A 23339-nucleotide genomic window follows, 5' to 3' on the forward strand; every position below is an offset into this window, starting at 1 on the left:
AAAGTAAGTTATTAGTTAAAGTAACGACGATGAAGTCCTAGGTCACAATCACAACTTATAACCGTGGGTCACACTACTCTCCTACTCAAAAGTGGGTTGTAGACAACAGTCATGAGAAGAGATCGCTTTTTGCCATTGACGTATAATACTCGTATCTAAGGACGGGCTAATGGGGCACTAAAAATGGTAGGTACTAGTTCAGCGGTGTTACTCACGAATTCCAGCCAATCGTGCAGTCTAAATGCAACTAGTTGCGACCAATAGCGCGCGTAATGATTTGCGAACTCGTCAACGTCAACCAACCGCGCGCGTGATTAATAAACCAATCGCGTTGTAGCGATTTCACACCGCTGTACTGGCCCCTGTCATGCCTCATTATTATTGCCCGTAGAGCCAGTCCTTAGATATCTATGTCAATGCTTTTTGCCTGTTGTTTATATCTCTCTACTTGTGTTGCTGTTATCTTTCTGTATTATTTTCTTCTATTGAGGTTAGCAATAAGGAGTAAGTATTTGTAATGTTTTGTGGTGTGGTGTTCAGGATAAGCATTCAATCTAAAATTGACTTGGCCTAGTACCTACATAACTAAATAAAACGGTCCTGAGCAGAACTGAACTAGGCATAGCCAGATAAGCATTAACAATCACGAGCCATGGTTCTTCCGATTCTTTTGTATGTTTCCGACATGGTGTTTGTACAAAGGCGACATTCGCTTGCTAGACACGTTCCACTTACGTTGTCTACGTTCCATTCTGCGTATAAAATGGCAAGATCGCGTTCCCAACACTGAAGTACTTCGTCGCTGCAAGATGCCTGGCATGGAGGCGCTCTTGATGAAGGGTCAGCTAAGATGGTGTGGGCATGTTTGGCGTATGAGTGATTGCAGACTACCGAAAGCCGTTTTCTACTCCCAGCTATCAGCTGGTAAACGGAAGCAAGGTGGGCAGCACATACGTTACAAGGATGTGCTTAAGCGCCACCTAACTGCCTGCGGTATACCACCTGACAAATGGGAGGAGCTTGCTTCTCAGCGGCCAGAATGGCGTTCTCGCGTTAAGTTGAGCGTAAAGAACTTTGAAGACGCTCGTCTCACTGATCTTGATGCGAAACGTCAGATACGTAAATCCCGGCCGAAACCCTCCAGATAATTATACTTACAATAATTCTGGGTTTGCCAGCCATATCAGAGCTCACGCTCGTAATTAGCTAGGGTCGCCGTTGCCGATTACGGCATGGATAGCTATAACAATCACGAGGCGTGCAAACGTGACAGATATCGTCATGTGATATGTCATAAACGTATGGATTTAACTTGAGGGTACTCTGGGGTGATTCGGGTGATCTAACTAATAACACCTAAGTATAAATACCGACACAGATTATAAGTATAGGTATCGGGTGGAACCACAACAGAACGAAGGACTTTTATGCAAACGGGGAATTGTTTAGGCGACGTACTTTATTTTTCACTTATTAATCACAAGAGCCTGTACCATGAGTAATTGACAGTGTCAAAACTGACATAAACTCTTTCGAGAACGTAATTTACTTTCTATACATCTCGCTAGCCCTAATATGCGAGTACGAGCGAGATGTATAGAAAGTAAATCACGTTCTCGATTGTGTTTATGTCAGTGTCAAACTGGTGGTAGTGGTACAGATACTATGAATGACAAGGCATGTGTCAATTTAAAATGTAAATAACTTCGTAGGGTTGTCACTGATAGAAAAACATTTCATTTTAATGATTTTATTTTACAATTTTATCCAGATTCACGATTATAAAAACTCGATTGTAGATCACTTTATCACTTAATAGATAACACTATACTTAGATTGTAGATCACTTAATAGATAACTCTAGCTCAGTCTCTAGTAATGTTCCATCCAGTATAATGGTTCTTACACAGTATTATTCAGTGAGTAAGTGTAAGGCCTGAGTGGACGCTCGAGTTGGGCGTGCAGCGGGGCGGGGCGTGCGGCGTGCATGTCAAACAAATGCAAGCGTATCAGGAGCAGCCTTAGTGCACGCTGCTCACACCACTTGTGAGCCCGACGCCACTCTGCACGCCCCGCCGAACGCTCCGCTTCGAGCGTCCACTCAGGCCTTTCACTAATGCAGACTCGTAGCATAAACTATAATAAAACAATAATTGATCGCTGATTGTATATTATTTTATGGAATGACGTCAATTGTATCACAACACAATACATGATTAAGTAAGTATATGTGTTTTCCCAAGTGATTAGGTACAGTCAGCAGCAGAAGTTGCTAAGCGGGCGAGGTGTTCAGAATGAACTTGACGCGACTTTATTGTTAAGAGAATAAGAGCGCGTCAAGATCATTTTGAACCGCTTAGCAACTTCTGCTACTGTACTTACTAAGTGCTTGTTGAGTGACGTAGTTTTGTATTTAATAAGAACATTGTTAACAAAAAAAACCGGCCAAGTGCGAGTCGGACTCGCGCACGGAGGGTTCCGCACCATCAACAAAAAATAGAGCATAAAAATCGTGTTTGTTGTATGGGAGCCCCCCTTAAATATTTATTTTATTATATAGTATTTGTTGTTATAGCGGCAACAGAGATACATCATTTGTGAAAATTTCAACTGTATAGCTATCGCGGTTCCTGAGATACAGCCTGGTGACAGACAGATGGACGGACGGACGGGCAGCGGAGTCTTAGTAATAGGGTCCCGTTTTTTACCCTTTGGGTACGGAACCCTAAAAACAAGCCAAAAAGAACACCATAAATTCCTCTAATGAACTTAAGGTGCAGTAGGCTCAGAGAACGAAATTTTTGAAAAGTCGTAGCGCTTTTTTAGGTCACAATACCGCTGCCAAAAATGTAATTAACAATCTTAGTATAGGCCTTACTTTAGGGATTTCAGCGGTTCGAATCCTGTACGGCTACCATCAGTTTGGCACTGACATAAACGCCGTCGAGAACGTAATTTACTTTCTATACATCTCGCTCGTACTCGGGCTCTGTTTGCAATCACTTGTCAGTAACAAGTTGTCACCGAGGAGCCAGAGCCCGTACCATGAGTCACTGACAGTGTCAAAACTAGGGTTGCCAGATCGAAAGCCGCTATTATCGGGAAAAAATATAAATTTTTCGGGATTTTGGGCCTTAAGTCGGGAAAAAAACCTATCAAATTAAATTAATTGTATTAAAAACAACGATATTTTACATTATTGGCACTGCGTCAGCTGCTCTGCCCAATCTTGCCACGCGCGCCCCGCGCGCGCGCTGACGGGCTCGACGCGGGTCGCTTGCTCGCTCGACGACAGTTCGGAACTTGAAATGATTGTTTTATAACGTGAAGCTGTTTTTCGGGACAATTTTCACTTCGTCGGGAATCGGGAACACATGCTAAAAATCGGGAGAATCCCGCCGAATCCCGACCATCTGGCAACCCTAGTCAAAACTGACATTTACGCTATCGAGAACGTGATTTACTTTCTACACATCTCGTTTGCACTAATATGGGAGTACGAGCGAGATGTATAGAAAGTAAATTACGTTTTCGACGGCGTTTATGTCAGTGGCAAACTGATGGTAGCCGTACTGAGGACCGAACGCTGGAACAAAAGACATCAACGAACGTCTGACCGTTGAGCTAGCACTTCATTTATCAGTTTATCACGCAATTCACGCATGTTGCCCGATTCGAATTTTAGTTATTCGATCTGTTACCGATATGAGACTTTTGAAAAGGTTAATCGCAACTCGTGTTGATCTAAAACACTCCCTTCGGACGTGTTTCAATTTATCGCCACTCGTTGCGGAAATCCTACTTTTCGCACTTGTATCGTTATGTACTATTTCAAATCTCGTAGCTTACTTAGGTCACTCAGGAAGCTCTACTGAAATTATCTGTTTACGTTACAATTGTATAAAATACCATTGCGATACCTATATTTAAACTGGGCCCAGTGGGCCCTATCGTTAATTTATTGTATTAAACTTATTTCCGACGTTTCGACACAGAGGGTCTACCGCGAAGCACGTTCGACGTGTTGGCTCTCTGTCGCACTTGTAAATTCGTACGTAAGTGTGACATGTCGAACGTGGTTCACGGTAGGCCCTCAGGTTCCAATGGACTGCACGATAGACCGTTAAAATATATACTTACAGCAGAGTCCGATTAGTACGACTTCGCATATAACAACCAATCGCTTATAGCGACGTAAGTATAGGCACTTGTTTGGTTTTAGTATGAGCTACTATGAAAGTACAACCGTTTATTACGACTCCGCTTATAACGACCGATCGCTTTTAACGACGGAAATTGACTCAAAATCCGTCCGTCAAGTCCGGTTACAACGACGAGCGACGTAGTTTTTACAAATAAATAGTTGGTAAGAAGCTTACTCCGTCCCGCGCACCTAACTCTCCTCCCCCTTTTGCCTATGCGCAATTACGCAACAAGATGAAATAGTCATGTGACTTTTCGTAATCTTGCAAACTAAATAAAACCCAATTCCCATTATTCAATGGAGCTTAAACTTCACATACGTAATTATGTACATAAGTTGGGTACAATGCAATATTTTGGTAGGTACCTTAGAGCTAATCTATGGACACAGGAGATGGCCATAGGAACTGTGTGATAAAACAACGTCAGCTGGATTAGATCCCCAAGAATTACGACTTTTTATTTTACGGGATTCGAGTAATTTGCGGATGACGAGTGAGTTGACTACGCGTACCTTGAAAAGTGGCTTCTTCTAAACACACAAGTCTCTCCATTTAAGACAGTGTTGTAATACTAACGTAAATAAATATTTTAAAGGAAATGTTTTTTTCTTCTTTGATTGTCGCATAGGTATTAATAAATACAAAATGACGTAATTATTCTGATAAAAAAAATATATTAAAATTGGCAGTTCGTTTTGTACGACGTCCGGTTAGTACGACGTAATATCAGCGGTCCCTTGGGCGTCGTTATAACCGGACTCTACTGTATATGTTTTGATATTTGTTCAAAACGCGAAAATTTTCAATGTTGCCTATTAAACTACTATATATAAGCACAGTAACCTGCAACATTACTCTTCGAAGGCCGCAAATATATGTGACACGCTCTTATGGCTCTACAAATAAGATCGTGTGAGATACTTACGCGGGCTTCGTTGTATTATTGCAGGTGACTGTACCATCGCCCCAGTTAATTGAGAATTTCTATATCTTAAGGCCCCAGTACACAATGGGCCATCGCCGGCCACTCCAAGGGACGCATTTAAGCGTTAGAGGGAGCAAGTGATATTGCTATCTCATTCTACCGCATGGCTGCGTCCCTTGGAGTGGCCGGCGTTGGCCCATTGTGTACTGGGGCCTTTACCTATTGCGAAAACATTAGGTGCATCCGTGTTCAGTTAAGAGTTTTGCTATTAGTAGGTACAGTCACCTGCAATAATATGTTACACAACGAAGGCCGCAAAAATATCTGACACGATGCAGCCTTCAAAGTGTAACATATTATTGCAGGTGACTGTACTTACTAGGTTAACTAGGTATATGATAAGGTAAACAAAGACCATTGTTTAGTAGTGTTTAGGTATGACTCAATGACACGTGTATCGATAAAGTTTGTTATTAATATATTAGCCTGAAACAGCGAATAGAGTATAGACGCAAAACATGGAAAGAATGATAATATTATAGTACATTATAGCAGAGGCCGGGAAAGGGCAATTCGTGATGATGAGTTTAGGTTTTTTTGGACGACGTGAAGCCCTACTATTAAAGTAAAGAGCATCATCTTTCTCGGGTTGTCTTGGATTTTGCCACGGCTCATGAGAGCCTGGGGTCCGCTTGGCAACTAATCCCAGTAATTGGCGTGGGCACTAGTTTTTACGAAAGCGACTGCCATCTGACCGTCCAACCCAGAGGGTAAACTAGGCCCGTATTGGGATTAGTCCGGTTTCCTCACGATATTTTCCTTCACCGAAAAGCGACTGGTAAATATCAAATGATATTTCGTACATAAGTTCCGAAAAACTCATTGGTACGAGCCGGGGTTCGAACGTAAAGTAAAGAGCATAAAATAATTATAAATATTGGCCATTTAGGGTTTAAAAAAAAATGATTCCGAGCCCTGCCCAAATCTACTCAAAAATATTATGTCCCATAGCTCTTATGTCAGCGAATGAAGAACATATTTTTTATTTTTAAACATTTTTTAGTATGAGTTAAGGTTATGCGACTTTCCTGTGGACATAATAATATTTATAAACGACTTTGAATCGTAATTTTGTTACAAGTATTTTATACTGGTACAAGTTAAAACCTATTTCTTAAAATTTTAATGATGACTCATAGCTCATAGTAGAGCGTTTCTTTTTTTGCCATTTTTGTATAAATTAATCTTAAATTTACATTGTTACCTTAGATTTTGTTATATAACAAATATACAACGCTTTATCATAAATAACCACGTTTCATTTTTAACACCACACTAAGTATCAAAATAATATGAGTGCCGTATCGCTTCGGGGCGGTCTATCGTCCTACACTACCAAAACGTAATATCTAGAATATCAGTGACATTAAATTTGAACCTTAATACTATGACGATACCGGTTGTTTTTCAATATGAATGTTGTGCTGGCACGTGCTAACGCTCGAGCTAGCGGCTGTGCGATAATAGAGACAATGGCCTTTGTTTGAAAGATTAACGTTCGAAGCGAAAAGTTCACCTCAGAAGAGCCATACTATATGTACCTCTTTTGCCACTTAATTTTGTGTTATTTCTAGTCGGTAGAAATACCTTAAAGGAATAAGTTCGCCTTTGTACTGCCTATCCTGTGCCATATATCCATTTGTGTTCTGTGTTTTGTACAATAAAGAGTTTATACTTATACATACGTGCATACCATATACCTGCCAATTTAACACAAAATTGATGAGAAATATAAAAATTTATGAAAATTGCATTTTTTTTAAGATATGCTCAGTAGGTAAAATGTATCCAAATTAACTTTTGTAATGTCCACAGAAAACGGCCAATCTTCCGTACCGTTTTTGAAACAAAAACAGGATTAATGGATTGTAAATTGACCTTATTTACTGTATTTTAGTATTAGATATAAAAACACTGCGAACTTTTCTGCCTAGTCGAGCTTCACATGACCTTTAGAAGTTTTTTCACTCCCAACGGCTAAAGCCAAAAATTTCACCTAATATTAGCTGTAGGTATAAGTCATGTATAAGTATATTTAAGTAAGAAGAAGAAGAAGAAGTACATATATTAAAGTGATTTACTTAAACTGCCGAAGGAAATCACTACATAGTATAAAACAAAGTCGCTTCCCGCTGTCTGTCTGTCCCTATGTATGCTTAGATCTTTAAAACTACGCAACGGATTTTGATGCGGTTTTTTTTTAAATAAGTAGATACGAGTGATTCAAGAGGAAGGTCGCTAATGTAGAATAAAACAAAACAGATATACATTTTTTAATCATTTTATTTCCCGATAAGCCTTATCGTTTTACACGTCTCAGTACTAAACACTAGCAACTACAAAACCCCTAAAATGGTATCTAAATGAAATAATAAGAATCTAATGAAACTAATGAACATTAGTACATATCTAATAATGAATTTATATCTCTTTACGACATTGGTATTGCTATAAAGGCCACTGTTAATTGACAAAACACTTTCTTTTTCAAACGTTCGCAGTTTGGAAGAATAAATATTCGACAAAGTGGTAAGTAATGGCAGCCTAACTTTTCAGGGTCGATCTGATTTCAAATTTCTTGATGGCTGACTTCAGATGTACTTCAGTTGCAAACAACGGTCCAAGCAAAAACAAAACGCAACCTTTTGGCGTCATACTGTGGTTTCTTAATTTTCCGACTTGTAATGTTTTTTTCTTAACGGCCAGTGCGTTTTGTTTTACCATTCAGATCATTTTCCTACTTTCGGTTGTTTTTTTTTTCTTGACGGCCAGCGTGTTGAGACTTGTGACCAGATGTTTTTTTTTCTAAACGGCCAGTGTGTTTACTGTCCAGCAGACAGCTGTACGATCTTGTTGTTGACAGCCAGGACTTCAGCCATGTACTCCTCGTCGGTAACGACGGTGGCGAGTCGTTTGAGAATGGAGAGGAGCTCACCGTCCTTGAGACGGAGCTGGTCGTTGCACTCGTCTACTTCTTCTACCACTTCGTCAGGGATCTGTGGAAGAATAGGAACGTTAGTGGTATTTTTATAAGGAAGTTCTGACCTGCTACCATGAAATGCGATCTCGCGCGCGACTTCAAACATCTTGGTTTGAGATGTTACAAATGTAAACAGTTAGGACTAGTGAAGTCTGACATCTTGTCGCATCGGATTATATCGAGTAAGTATTTAAAAAATCGGAATTAATTTTCTAAAAAGATAGAAAAGTATATTAACGGGTTGGCTTAAAGTAATGAGAATTTTTATTTTCATAAACATCAATAAAAACTCAATTGCTATAGGTTTAAGGATTTTAATATGGTAAACTCAATCGTGTTTTATGTTTTAATTTAATATTATAATATTGCAAAAGGTCCCGCATCTTCGATTTTTCTTAGCTTACTTTTTACTTTTTGTTAAATACCTATTTATAAAATTGGGTAGATAACGTAAGCATTGTTCTGAATACTTTGTTCAGTTTGATAATGATAAACGTGACCTTCAGATAAATTAGGCACATGTGAACATAAGACAAAAACCTGACTTTTGACCTGTCGTCTGTGCGATAAGTGATAACACTATAAACCTGTAGATATACCAGTAGAAAAAGCTTTGTGTGATTCGATCGAATAGGGCATTTGACTGTATATAAAAGAAATTATTTCACATCATGCATGAAATAAACTAAATAAATCATCAGATAATTACTAGAAAAACATAGGTAGCAGTTATTTTAAAACAAATTTTGTTTAATAAATCGGATTGAAATATAAAAAGTAGGTGAGTTGACCGTGACGTCACTGTGTAATGTTTCATATAAATTCCATATTAGCAAATTGTTTTGACAGTTCTAAAAAAGAAGCTGATTTGACTAGTAGGAAAACACCCTATTGTGATACAGGTATCGTAAAAGGGATTCGGTGAGAGCATTGTGTTTTTTGTGGCCTCGGGATGACTATTCTTCTTTTATTTAAATCAGAAATGCAGGTAAGAAAAGGGTTTTTGTTCCTAGCGATAACTTTGATGTAGTGATTGTAGTGTGTTGACATCATACATAAAAGTAACCCAGTAGGTTCTTAGTATTTGGTTGTAGGTTCCTCTTTATAATAAGCTCGTGATTTGCGATTATTTTTGGGACACCGGGTACCAAACCGACCAAATCCAGATTATACAAGTAAGCAAGATAGTCCAGACGGTAGGTACCATTGACGTCAAACCGCCCGAATTGGGATTCCATCCGTTTTGGATGTGCGCCAGAGATTTATCGCAATTTATTAATAATCACATTCACATTCCAGACGTTCATGTTTTTCATGATTTACAGTCCTAATCCTGTTGCTATCCGCTAAATAACGTAAAATTTTCAGTGCACTGCACTAATTGTTACCACCTCCAACTTTACGCCTTGCAATGCTGTCAACCATTGGAATTAGGCAGTCAAATATTATCTTCAAAATTGAGATTTTTATCGCATACCTATAGCTTGTCTTTAATAATACGCGTGTATTAATATTTCTGGTTAAATGTCTATATTACAGAATTTTAATTGCAATCATCACATGTCTTAACATTGTCAACGCGTTTAGAAAATTTAGAAATAGGCATTTGATACATTTGTATTTGTAAATCCTTCAGTTTAGAGCGTATTAGATGCCTATATATTTTTACCTAGATGACTAATAAAACTCTCCGTGTTTAAATTTAATTAAAAATAAGTTTTTGCCAAAAATTTCAAACTTGCAAGACTTGATTACAGACAACGGTGTAAGTGGTGAAACTAAAGTGTCATTCTGTGGAACTTGCTAACTGTGTAAACAAAAGTCACTAGTAAATTGACATTTAGAGACAATTTTATGATATACAATAATATGGCTGTTGTACTTAATTTTAGTTTTATATTCATTTTATAACACTTATTATGCAATAAATGAGTTATTTGCACATAATATAGCGGTTTGATTACATAGTTAGCAAGTTTCATAGAATGACACTTTAAATAAAAGCTTGTAATAAATGATGGTTACCTTCTGCAGCTCCAAGAAGGTCTGGAACTTGAGCTTCTTCCTCTGCTTGCCGCTGTTGCTCTCGAAGAACATGGTGAACTCCTGGGTCTTGGGCTTCAGAGGGAAGTAGATGCCGGCGGTCAGGCGGCCCTTGGGGTCCCTGGCTAGAAGACTCCTGAAACGTAACAGTTGATATTTTTAAAATACGTCGAAATATATTATGTGGGGTTTTTACAAGCAAAATAATACCCACTCAGTTAAAACGATTTAGAAAGGAGATTGTCTGTAGGTTGACTAGATAATTTACTTACTGTGTTTTCAGAAATGCTACGTTATTTGATTAAGTAAAGCTTTAGGAAAATTGTAATAAGCTCGAGACACACAATGACCTCTTATTTACACCTATGGAGACACATGGGGGTTTTATTTGTAGTTAAAACTGAGAACTCTTTACGAGAAAACCTTTTTTTGAAAAGCTTGTTTAGACTTCCTAAATATGAGACAAATTTATATTAATACAATACATTGAAACGAATATTACCTATACCGTAATTTTAAAATCTGAACATTCCGAACACGTTCTGTACATTAACAAGATGATAATTTCCCCTTACCTAAGATCCCACACCAAGTTCCTTTTCTCCGTGACCTCAACAGCGGTCAGATACGGCTTGGCGACATACATGAGGGACACCTGGGCCTTGACCTTGTCGCCCCTGGTCTCCCGCTCGTGCCACTCCACGTAGTTGGGGTTCTGCGGGTTGAACTGGTAGTTGTAGTCCTTGCGGCAATGCGGCTCGTCGGACTGCGTGAACCAGCCTGGAAAGGAGAACAGAAAGATTGTAGGAAAAATCTTATTCAGTCCTGCAAACATGAAATACTTAATGATACACTGAAAGAATGAGAAAGACATGTAAGTACTTTAGGTAGGTATTACTTTTAGTAGCGGTTGCAGCAGGACATCGAGCAACACTGTAATTTAGCTATTTATAGATACCGGAGAGAGATAACGTGACATTTATGACGACCAAGTTGGTCTCACTATAAACTTTATTACGAGCTTGTAAAATTCAAGAAACACAGTACACTTACCAGTATGTGGATAGCAACGATCAGCCATAGCAGTGACGACACGGGAGATGTGGTATCCCAGATCCGACAGGAATATGCCCGGTCTGCCGTCGATCTTCACGTGGATGGCGGCCATCACGTGGTCCTTCTCAGTCTCGATCAGGAACCCTTGAGGTCCAGGGAACGAGGTGGTATAGTCTACCAAGTCCTGGATATTCTCATCGCAAGATACCAACATCATAGACTTGCTGATACCCGGGAAGTCCTTCTCTAAAACTTTCAAACGCTTGATGACTTCCATTCCGAGACCGACGCAAGTATGCTTATGCGCCCTGATCGGAGGATTGTACTTCGGGAAGAACTCTTCAAGATACTGATCCGGAGCGGCCATGTAGCCGTCGTAAAGAGACAGGAAATTGTTAACGGAGTCATAGTTTTCTGCGACGACGATTCGGCTTATCAGCGCCTCGGCCTTCGCCACCAGGTCCTCGTATTGGTGGAGCGTGAGGTGGAGCGGCGGGCGCGCGGCCCCCCAGCGCGGCGGCGGCAGGGGGTGGTCGGCCGGCCAGGGCAGGCCGGCGAGCCGGGGCCCGGAGCCGAGTCAGCTCAACCACTCGGCGCCCCAGCGGCCCACGACGCGGCGCAGGAGGCGCTCCTCGGACGAGGCGGACGCGACGACGCCCGCCGCGCGGACCGCGGTGGCCTCCGCTCCCTGCGCATCCGGAGACCACTCTTGACACTTACTTAACGGTTTTAAATTTAACGTTTCTGGAAAGGAAAACGTTTTATTAGCACGAGCAATTCTTGTTTATTTATTTATTTATATAAATATATATTTCGGGGATCTCGGAAACGGCTCTAACGATTTCGATGAAATTTGGTATATAGGGGTTTTCGGGGGCGAAAAATCGATCTAGCTAGGTCTTATCTCTGGGAAAACGCGCATTTCCGAGTTATTATATGTTTTCTGAGCGAAGCTCGGTCACCCAGATATTAAGAACAATGTAGGTACGAGTAGGTATGCTATCAAATGAACTTGTGACGCAAGACTCGCAAGAGATACCTACTGTCACCCGAAATCCTATAAAATCCTGCTCGATTGCATTTTGAATCAGTCAATAGGTGACAGGCGACAGCCGTTTATTATAGGAAAGGATATATAATTTTTCGTTGAATCTGTTATCCCGATACATTTTATTTTTCGACTGTTATTTGTCTGATAACGTCACATTAGTCAACACGTGAGGCATGGCGGTTAGTGACAAGTGATGCGCACACGTGTTTACCCGTCGCCAGACATGTTAAGCACGCGTGACGCACGAGGATTTATAAACCGTTGCTTTATTTCGGAAGTCGCGTACGTCATCGTCATTCAGAATTTGTTTGGCGTAGAGCCCGATTTATGTTTTTACGTAGGTATTTATATTTTATAGAGACTACCTACTTTAATGAAATTAGTTAATTCTTTTTTGGTTTATAAAACTTTGCAAGAAGTCCACGACCTTAAGGGTTGAATTTCATTAGCTTGCTGGAGTAGCTCTACAATCCACAATATTTTGATAATTTAATAAAAAAACGCGAGATTTTATACCCAATTACCCATCAATATACCTACCTTATAATAAATTAAAGTACTTAATTCATATATGTATAAGTATGAAGACTATGAAGAATTTCTAGTAGATAATATGTTCGTGTCACGCATACCCCCGACCCCGAGTAACCACTTAGCAAATTATCTTAAGTGACTTAGGTCACCCCGGTCGTCAGGAAACCTATATCCACTTAGTTACTAGAAAAAACTAGGGCTTATGTTACTCTATAAAATTACAAGAAATCAATGCAAATAGGACCTGAACTGCGCAGTAATTGAGTTAACTGAAGGTGAAAGAACGTGACGCAATGACGCTACCGGTGAACTAATGACTCAAATGGACGGCAAGGTCATAATCATAAACGTTCTAGGGGAGTTTAATATGACGCATCTGAAAATTTCTCTCGGGTAAAATCTACCTTCAAGGGTGAAAAATAGAAATAGTTAAGACTGTTAACTGAAAAAGAACCTTATTGTTAAGATAGAAAGTCCAGAGAATGTCAGTCAAAAGCGTTGTTAGTACTAAAGTTCAAAACAAAAATACTAGTTATAACTGCGTCATACCTTAATGTCGCGAAAAATACACATCATAGCGTTTTTAAAGTAATTTTTAGGTATCCTGGTCACAAGGGAAATGGACTATGATTTGAATATTATTAAAAATATGTATAAAAAATTACTGAACTGAAATCTCGTGTAAAAAATCCTGAAAATTACCTTTTAAAAAAATACTGTATCTAAAGTAAATTAAAATTTATCAGCTACGTAAAAAGGCCAAGGATAAAATCCTTGTTTACAAACACAGCTGGTGCAACGTACTTACCCATGGCGTACGCCGGCGTAGGTCCTTGCTTGTACTCTAAGAAGTTGTGTTCTCGTTCCGCACTTGTGTGAAACTGGCGGCGGAGGGCGCGCGCGGGGTATTTAAAGATGGCGGCTCGCGTGCGTCATCGCACACTAGCGCGGTGCGTATGTGCACACAAGCTTGTTGCGTGTGTGCACACAAGTTTGGTGCGTGTGTGCACTCACACATGGGTGATGTTTTTGTTTATGTACAGTTGAAAACAGTTTGGTATTGTTTATTTCCGATGTTCATAAGGAACACTACCGATACCCTAATTCTCAATCGTATCTACTCATTACGCGGATTTGGTAGTAATATAGACCTTTTTGCGCACTATGGTATTAGCACAGCCAATAACTTAGGGCCAGTTAGCATTGTTAAATTTTCTAAATACAACATTTTATTTTAACACGAAATACTGCCGTATTCGAACTTCAAGATATTCACAAGAGACGACACGTACTAGATCCATTCTAGATACGTTATAGTTTAGATTTCAACTAGTTCTCTTTTGCAGCGCAATTCGGGCAACCAATGTCACTTTTACGTTAGATATCTATGTATTAGATGTGAATTGGATCTCTAAGTCATATTTTGTGGAAATCGTTCAAGAGTATCTCCAGAATCGCGCAAATGTCAAATTTGACAGGTTAGATCTTAAACATATCGTTATCGTATCTTGGCGATGTCTAAAAGATATCTAACAGATGTCTATTTCAAAATCCGCATCGGGCCCATAATCATTATCACTATAAAAGATTTGGAAAGTTTACGATTTCAGGAAGAAATCATTAAGATTATTTGCAAAAAATTTGGTAAACGATACTTTAAAGCAATTTGGTTGAAAATCACTACCAAATGGCGTCATAACTAAAATTAACGCCTGAAAAGAACCTAATAATCATTAGACGAGGTGATTGAACTCTATTCGTAGAACCTTCTTGTATATTTCAGCCATATTGCTCACCTAGGTAGGTAGAGAAACATTAAGTGAACACTGAAGAAGATGATAGAGCCGTTTTGAAACATTGTTGAGTTGTTTATTCGTCATAGAAGTAGATAAATTAGTTAAATTACCTATTAACTGGTGACCGAAGAGCTGGCGGCTATAGTTTGTAGCTTTCTAGTAGACCCCGAAGCCTAATCCTATTGTCTATTGTTAAGAAAAGCCGCTCGTGCCACGTGCCACAACCACCTGCATAAAAAATCGGTACTTCGGTTACTGAGTGCCGGCGAGTCGAACGCTACATAACCAGTCTAAAATGTGTCATCGAGATGCGTAACAAAGGCGCGTTATCGGAGAGCGCACCTACACTGGTTTTTTGAGCGTTGGACTAGCCCGCGCTCAGGTGCCAAATAGAATAATTAGAACCCTTTTTTGCAGGAAGTAGCACGTGCGGTTTTACTGAACAATAGACAATAGGATTAGCCTTCGGGGTCTATTAGAAAGCTACAAACTATACCTCGCACAACGTATCAGCATTGCGATACAGCGAGGAAACGTCGCCAGCATCCTTGGTACAATGCCTCAAGGGCCTATTTTAGATTTAAGCTAGTTTTTAATTTATTTTAGTAATACCACTGTATATATCTCGTTTGTAAATAAATGATTAATCACTAATTACGTAACGACGGTCATAATGTTCTTTTTCACCTTTATTTTTACCTACCCTATTAGTAACGTAAAGTAGTTAGTTTTCAGTTTGGTTTCTAGCTGCCATTTTACTTTAAAATCAGTGCCGTCGGACAGTTTCTAAAATTGAAAAATATCAACTTGTAAAAATTTTAAAACTTCTCATCTTACGTTTTATATATAAATCGAAATTAACCATTTCCATTCCTTTCTATTCCTTTGTTTCCTGTGAAATAGTCCTGAAACTTTCGAGATATTTTCAAACTTTTTGGAAACCGTTTTCTTCACATTCACATAATATGTATTTAAAACCATTTCAAATTCATAGGTATGTGATAGGTGATAGTAACATTAACAAAACAATAGTTAAGACATTTGGTGAAGTAGAACTACTCGTACTGTAAAGGCCATACGTACTAAGAATGGTACCTATACTGTTTTGTAAATATTTTTTTGTGGGTTATTCATTGTTCGCAATCTCCCTTATTCTCTTTCCGAATTGTTATTAGATATGGCCTACATGGAGATTAGCTATTGACATATGTAGGCTTCAGCTCGTCTGTACTAGGTACCAGATAACACACATCCGTACACAACACGTGCGTTGACACGTTGTCTTATCACATCAGTTTCAGGCATGTTTCAGTATGTGATTCATATTGCATGCGCGAGCGCGAGTTTTCAAGCGAGCCTTTGATACTACATAGTTATTTGTACAACAAGAGATCAAAGTTTGATATGTCTTCGAGTGCTTATTTTGAGTCCCGTGCAAGCGAAAGATTCTATAGTAGATTCACGAGCGTAGCGAGTGAATCTAATTTAGAATCTTGAGCGTAGTAAGGGACTCAAAAGCGCACGAGATGTAAATAACTTTGATCTCGTGTAGTTCACAAAACTTTTCACCTCAGCAGTGAGAACATATTAGAGAACCCGAAAAATGTATTCCTTCTTCATCACTTACCTCTATTCACTCATGTTTTCTTAAGATATACCAACAATTAAATTTTCACCTCAACAGTTCGAACAAGGGTACTTTGCTACTTAAAAACAGTGAGCAAAATCGCATTTTGCTCATTTTGTCTCACTCAGTGAGCAAAATGCGATTTTGCTCACTGTTTTTAAGTAGCAAAGTACCCTTGTTCGAGCTGCTGAGGTGAAAAAACTATTGTTTTCACCTATTTAGGGATGTACGTGGCAGTTATTCTTGCTAGCATAAAGAAGGTGGTATGTATATTTAGACTTTTTGTTTGCTACCACGGAGCCATAGGGACGTGCATGTAAAGCTTTTGTCTCAATTTCTGGAATCACTGGTCGATTGCATTAATTTGTCTTTCGCATTCCTGAAAATTAAGAAAATTGGTATAATTGATTTGATATATTTACACATACACACAATTTTATAAAGTTAAATACCTATGTATAGTTACGGCCGATATAGGTATACCAGTACACCTAGAAATAAGGTTCCAAAATACTTAAATTTTCTAGTATAGAAAGAATATTAGAAATTACCTGGTTAGATGCAAAAGCTCGCGTGCGTTTTGTAAGCGATTATAATTAGAAATACTCGTATCAGGTAGTCCGTAACAAAAACAACATGTTTCAGCGAAAATTAATGAAATTGAATAAAAATATCAAACGGCAGTTTAAACCGATCACATAGCCTGTCTTCTACTTCTCCTGTATTCATTAAGATTTCAGGAGCCAATTTTTTAAATTTCGTGTCTCGATTTCGTGATTTTCCCTTCAATATATCTCCACTTAGGCGTTTATTCTACTAATATAATTGAAAACGAGTGGTCAATTACTAGATTCCTATATCTATTGCTTGTATTGTAATATAAAAATATATTGATTGATTGATTGTATTTCAAAATTATCAATTCGCCGTTCCATAGACTTTCGAGTGACGAAACCGAACGCTCGAAATTCAAAAATCGCGATTTTTTGTTGTCCCCTACACTTTTTTTTTCAAATTTGGGATCTTTTATGTTATTTCTACTCAGAATCACGAGCTCTTTCTATCCTAATAGGAAAAAAAAGTGTCCCAAAAATTCCATAAATTTTTCGATTTTTCCGTTCCGCGACCGCCATACAAAGTCTATGAAAAATGGTGACGTAATGGAAATAAAAACCTAGGACACTTTTTTTCTCCTATTAGGATAGAAAGAGCTCGTGATTCTGAGTAGAAATAACATAAAAAATCCCAAATTTGAATAAAAAGTGAAGGGGACAACAAAAAAAGCCCATATAATCACTACGTTTATAGTTAGAGATCACTTAAGGGCATGCCTAAACCCATTGACGTCACTAGGGTGGGGCTGGTCGCACCCAGGTACAGAAGCAAATGAACCCCAGGCACACGGCCTTGGTGGCACCATTTATCTTTTGTCTAAGACACCTATAGGTCTCTATAGTCCTATAGGTAGTGTCGCTAAAATGTTTAGCACTTTCAGTTTCTTTGCCATAGAACAGGAGGGTTTAGGCGCAGTATGTCACTTTCTTAGGAAGTCACTTTCGACTTAGGTCACGTTCTGAGGACGTCACATTCTGAGTTTGTCACTTTCTGAGGTCGTCACATTCTGAGTACGTCACTTTCTGAGTACGTCACTTTTTTCCCATTTTGTTTTTGGTATTACCGCCCCATGTAAATATGATTCATCATCTTCCTCGCGTTGTCCCGGCATTTTACCACGGCTCATGGGAGCCTGGGATCCGCTTGGCAACTAATCCCAGGAATTGGCGTGGGCATAGTTTTTACGAAAGCGACTGCCATCTGTCCTTCCAACCCAGAGGGTAAACTATGCCTTATTGGGATTAGTCCGGTTTCCTCACGATGTACATATGATTATTATAAAAATATATAACATGTATTCCGATTCTCTTTATTGATTAGGCGCCCATTCTGCTTTTATAACTTTTTCGCTTGCCACGAGTAGATTTTGATGAGATTCTGAGGAGCACCGCGAACACCGAAGTTCGCAAATTGCGGGCATCTTTCTCTTATTACTCCAATTAGGGCGTAATTAGAGTGACAGAGAAAGATGCCCGCAATTTTCGAACTTCGGTGTTCGCGGTAGGCCCTCCGACGTCCGAAGGGTGACGTGAGAGAGAAAGATAGAGAGAGACGTAGAAAGTACTTACCGATGTATGTCCATCACTACTCACTAAGTCCTACATAGTATAAAACAAAGTCGCTTCCGCTGTCTGTCCCTATGTACCTATGCTTAGATCTTGATGCGGTTTTTTATTATATATAGAGTGATTCAAGAGGAAGGTATATGTACTTATATTAATTTGTTAACCCGTGCGAAGCCGGGGCGGGTCACTAGTGCCTATAAGTAATATAGCTCTAATGAATTATATGTTTCTTTCGCGAATACCATATTCGGAGAATTAGTGATGTCATTATACTCATGTCGACATACGTCGTATACGATAGCAAGTAGCCATACTTAGGTAGCACTAATAGCAAGCTCATGTAAAAGAAATTAGCAAGATATTAACACATAGTTACGTAACGCCATGCTATAATGTGGTGCAATCGTTTTAGATCTACATATATATTTTCCTAGAATTGTATTGTTTGAAGATGATACTTATCTATTTATCATTGTTATCGAGTTGTCATGCCGTTGTGGGATGATTAGATTGCATTGTTGATTTATGTAACAGCTGGTACAGTTGACGAAATATAAAGTGAGTGAGTCAACCATACAAATCGAAGTTCGCAAATTGCGGGCATTTTTCTCTGTCACTCTAATTACGCCTTCATTGGAGCAAAAGAGAAAGATCCCCGCAATTTGCGAATGTCGGTTTTCGCGGTAGCACCTCAGGCTTTGTTTCTACCGAAACTAAGTAGCCTACGTCCATCCTTAGGGCTTACTTTCTAGAATGCTAAAATCAATATACCTCTACTGAAAATTATATATAGGTACTGAAGAATGAAAATGAAAAGAGAATATATCTATATTTTTAGGGTTCCGTACCCAAAGGGTAAAAACGGGACCCTATTACTAAGACTCCGCTGTCCGTCCGTCCGTCCGTCCGTCTGTCACCAGGCTGTATCTCACGAACCGTGATAGCTAGACAGTTGAAATTTTCACAGATGATGTATTTCTGTTGCCGCTATAACAACAAATACTAAAAACAGAACAAAATAAAGATTTAAGTGGGGCTCCCATACAACAAACGTGATTTTTGACCGAAGTTAAGCAACGTCGGGCGGGGTCAGTACTTGGACGGGTGACCGTTTTTTTGCTTGTCTTGCTCTATTTTTTGTTGATGGTGCGGAACCCTCCGTGCGCGAGTCCGACTCGCACTTGGCCGGTTTTTTATGTAACTCCTACTGTCTCGTCCATATATATTGTTTACGTCGAATTAAATAGATATTTTTTATATACTTCTGGTCGGTAGTTTACTCGTACGAAGAGAGAGAGAGAGAGAGAGTGTGTGAACACTATTTCGCATTATTATTATTAGGTTTGCCTATACCTACTTGACATTTAAATATTAATAGGTAGGTAGGTACTTATTTATTTACCTTGATACTTCTACCTACATGGCTACATACTACTATCGCGGTTCATGAGATACAGCCTGGTGACAGACGGACGGACGGACGGACGGACGGACGGACACGGACAGCGAAGTCTTAGTAATAGGGTCCCGTTTTTTACCCTTTGGGTACGGAACCCTAAAAGCAATTCAATTTCAATCGACCTGAAAAATTCTCGATAGAGTCTGTTCGGAAAGAGAAGAGTCGTGGAATGTATTGGGCCCCATACAATTCACGACTCTTCTCTTTCCGCACAGACTACCGAAAATTGTGGACCTAAAAAAAACTGCGTCACATCAAACATGTTTGTCTGCTAATTTATCGTTCCAAACATGATGTATGCTATATTTGATAGTGCGCTTGTGTGCGTAACGTATGCGTACACGCACTTCATTCAACATTTACTTTGCATGTGTGCGTACGTACGACTGATACAGTTATTATTACGATTTTGTTAAGTACACAGTGATTTGGACTTTATGACTTAGAATATAGGGTTGTTTTGATAGTAAATAAAGTTTGGTCGAGTCAGGAAGATAACTAGGGACGCGATCTGGTACTTTTCCTATATTATTTATGTTTGTATACAGAAATTGCGCAGTTAATTCTGATGAAGTGATTCTTCGATAATGTTGCCGATTTTATTGACTTTTTTCTAATCGATAATGATAATTTCGACATTGGTTTGGTGACAAAGTTAGAGTTAGACCAAGGTTAGGTCTGCAACGTTTTTGATAGCACACGCAGTGCAAGCGTTATTTATAGGTAGGAAGTTAGGGACGTCATAATTTCATAGTAGAAGCTTGACGTTTAACTTTAAAATGACACTCGTGTGCTATCAAAATCGTTGCAAACTTATCTCGGTCTGACTCTATCATATACCTACTTACAACAATGTACAAATGGCAGACTTAGTGCCAGTTGCACCATCCGCACTTGACAGACTGATCACCGTCACCCGGCGCGCCGCGGCGGTTTAATGAAACTCTCCACACAATAAAGTTTAGCAAATACTTTTTAACGAAGAAAAACAGTTTGGTGCAACCGATTACCGCCCCTTAATGTTGAATGGCATTCTCTATCAGTCAAATATAGGACCAAACAGAGATAATTATGTAGGTACTTACTTGCATACAATATATATACAATACAACTTTTGCGGAATGAAAAGTATAATTTTTTTACTTCGGAAGACGGGACGATATTGCCTCAGATTCATTACAAACAAACCTTATTCCAAATCCCAAGAAGTCTAGTGACTCATTTCAAGCTCATTTCATTGAAACATATTATGCTCCACCATCCCACCGCATAAAAGTCGTAACAGCCATTAGACCTCATTCAATATTTACGTATCGTATTCACTTGTAATAAGTTCCAAATTCAAACTGGCTTTCCTACAGATTGCGTAACATGATGTTGATGACGTCATGTTCACCGTTACACAATTTGCATAAGTAACTCAATGTCCTTGGGGAAATACCTACGTCATTCCCGCGTCAGGGTAATTCTAATTACTAGGTAATAGTAATACTATTTATAGATATATGCCTACCTATAATAACCATCTGCCTATTCTAAATGCGAAAATTCGGCGAGTAAATCTGTATTTTAAGTTTCTACATACCTATACATATAAGTACTACAGGGTGGCCAAATAAGAGGTATACACTTTATTTTTGAAATTTTATTCTATAAAACATAAAAAATATTAAGTATTCCTTGTTAAATATAATATGTAGGGTCAGCAATTACACATGGAAAATAATGTCAGACAAATGTCCACCTCTAGCAGCATGGCAGATGCGAACCCTTTTCATCGCGTTTTTCATCACTTTTTCACACATTTCTGGCGTTATCTCAGCGACAGTGTTTCGAATATTTTGTTTTAATTGCTGAAGGTTCGTTGGCCTATTAGCATAGACACGTCCAATAGATAGCCCCACAAAAAAAAGTCAGGAGCTGTTAAATCAGGCGATCTTGCAATGGGGGCCAGTCAATGTCACCGTTTCTCGAAATTAATCGATCGGGTAAACGTTATTTTTAATATTTCTATTGTTTTTAATGATTAAAACACCTTGTTCCGTCGTAAAACGCTCCATAATAAATTTGCCGTATCTACACAAACTAATTTTCATGCAATAACTGTCATATTTACCGCCAAAATAAAATGGCGGCAAAAAAAAGTTGTATACCTCTAAGTTGGCCACCCTGTACTTAAATTAAATTAATCGCTATAATGTCTACTTACTACTCCTCCTCCTCCTCCTCCTCGTACTCCTGTAGGATAGGTACCTATAGGTAACTAAGCGCCATTTGCACCATTCCACTAACCCGGGGTTAACCGGTTAAACCTGGAGTTACTATGGCTACCAGTACAACTTGACACTGGGTTAACGGTTTAATTTAACCGCTTAAACCCGGATTAGTGGGATGGTGCAAGTGGCCCTAATGTAACTATTATGATGAGTTTCGTTAATAGATGAAAAACTATCAATCCGCTTGAGAACACCTTTTGTTGAAATCATAAAATAAATTAAAAATATAAAATCAATAAAAAAAATAAAAATCTAAAAGAAGCAATAAAGTTTTGTCAGGTGTGGGGTTCGAACCCACGCTCCCTCTCGGGAACCAGAGCTTAAATCTGGCGCCTTAGACCACTCGGCCAACCTGACTTGTAGGAAGCGGCCAAAACTAGCAAGACCTTTGGCGAACATACACGATAACTAACTTTTTAATTTTATTGCTAGTGTTGTATCGAATTTTGATTCATATTTTAGACTTTACGCCTCTTAGCTCATGATTAGAGTTAAACTATTAGAACAACATGATTATTTAACGTTGTTCATAGTTTTGAAGTCTTCATATAACTTTTTATGATTAAAATACAGCCAATGCTATCAGTTTATTTAAATAAAAACTGATAATTATTTGTATAAAACTTTTTGTTAAGTTGACGATTATGACGCCATCTATGATCTTCGTGTACAAGCAGGTGACTTGTTCCTCGGCGTATTATGGTAGTTTGGTGGCGCTTCGGTAGATGGCGTCAAAATCAAAACTCGTATTTGTAATTGAAATTGCAATTTATTTTCTTATTCGCCTTCTTGGTGCTAACAATTATTTTTGTATTTATTCATTAATAAATACTAATAATGTTAATTTGAATCTAGTATCAAAACAACAATTAATGTGTGAAATTATGTATGTATTTATAGTATCGCGATAGGAGCTGTACAGACAAATTCAGTTTAACAATGTTTTACCACATAGCTAAATGTCGCAAAATATTTTAGTTTTGTGTAAAATTAGGTTATAATAAATAACAACCAAAAGGATCTATCTCTATACTAGGCGGTAGCAGACTTACGTTGTGGTTGTGGCGCCATCTACAATATAATGGTTCATAGTATGTATTACTATTTATAGTATAAATTGTATACTAATAGATTATCAATATTTTAT

At 38.7% G+C, this 23339-nt stretch overlaps 1 protein-coding gene and 1 non-coding gene across 2 annotated transcripts; both read right to left on the reverse strand.

Annotated features, from left to right (window-relative positions):
• Nucleotides 1-7986: 7986 nt before the first annotated feature.
• Nucleotides 7987-13745, reverse strand: LOC134653915 (uncharacterized). The gene is made up of 5 exons (XM_063509281.1): nt 13663-13745; nt 11267-12013; nt 10789-10993; nt 10196-10349; nt 7987-8186 (listed from the first exon to the last, which is right to left on the reverse strand). The coding sequence occupies exons 2-5, from the start codon at nt 11634-11636 to the stop codon at nt 8013-8015; spliced, it is 903 nt and encodes a 300-aa protein (XP_063365351.1). The 5' UTR covers nt 11637-12013; nt 13663-13745; the 3' UTR covers nt 7987-8012.
• An 8720-nt stretch (nt 13746-22465) lies between these two features.
• On the reverse strand, nt 22466-22549 carry Trnal-uaa (transfer RNA leucine (anticodon UAA)). Its single transcript has one exon. It is a non-coding gene; the product is annotated as a tRNA-Leu (tRNA).
• Nucleotides 22550-23339: the final 790 nt, after the last annotated feature.

This window comes from Cydia amplana, chromosome 14, assembly GCF_948474715.1.
Source record: "Cydia amplana chromosome 14, ilCydAmpl1.1, whole genome shotgun sequence".
Taxonomy (NCBI): Eukaryota; Metazoa; Arthropoda; class Insecta; order Lepidoptera; family Tortricidae; genus Cydia; species Cydia amplana.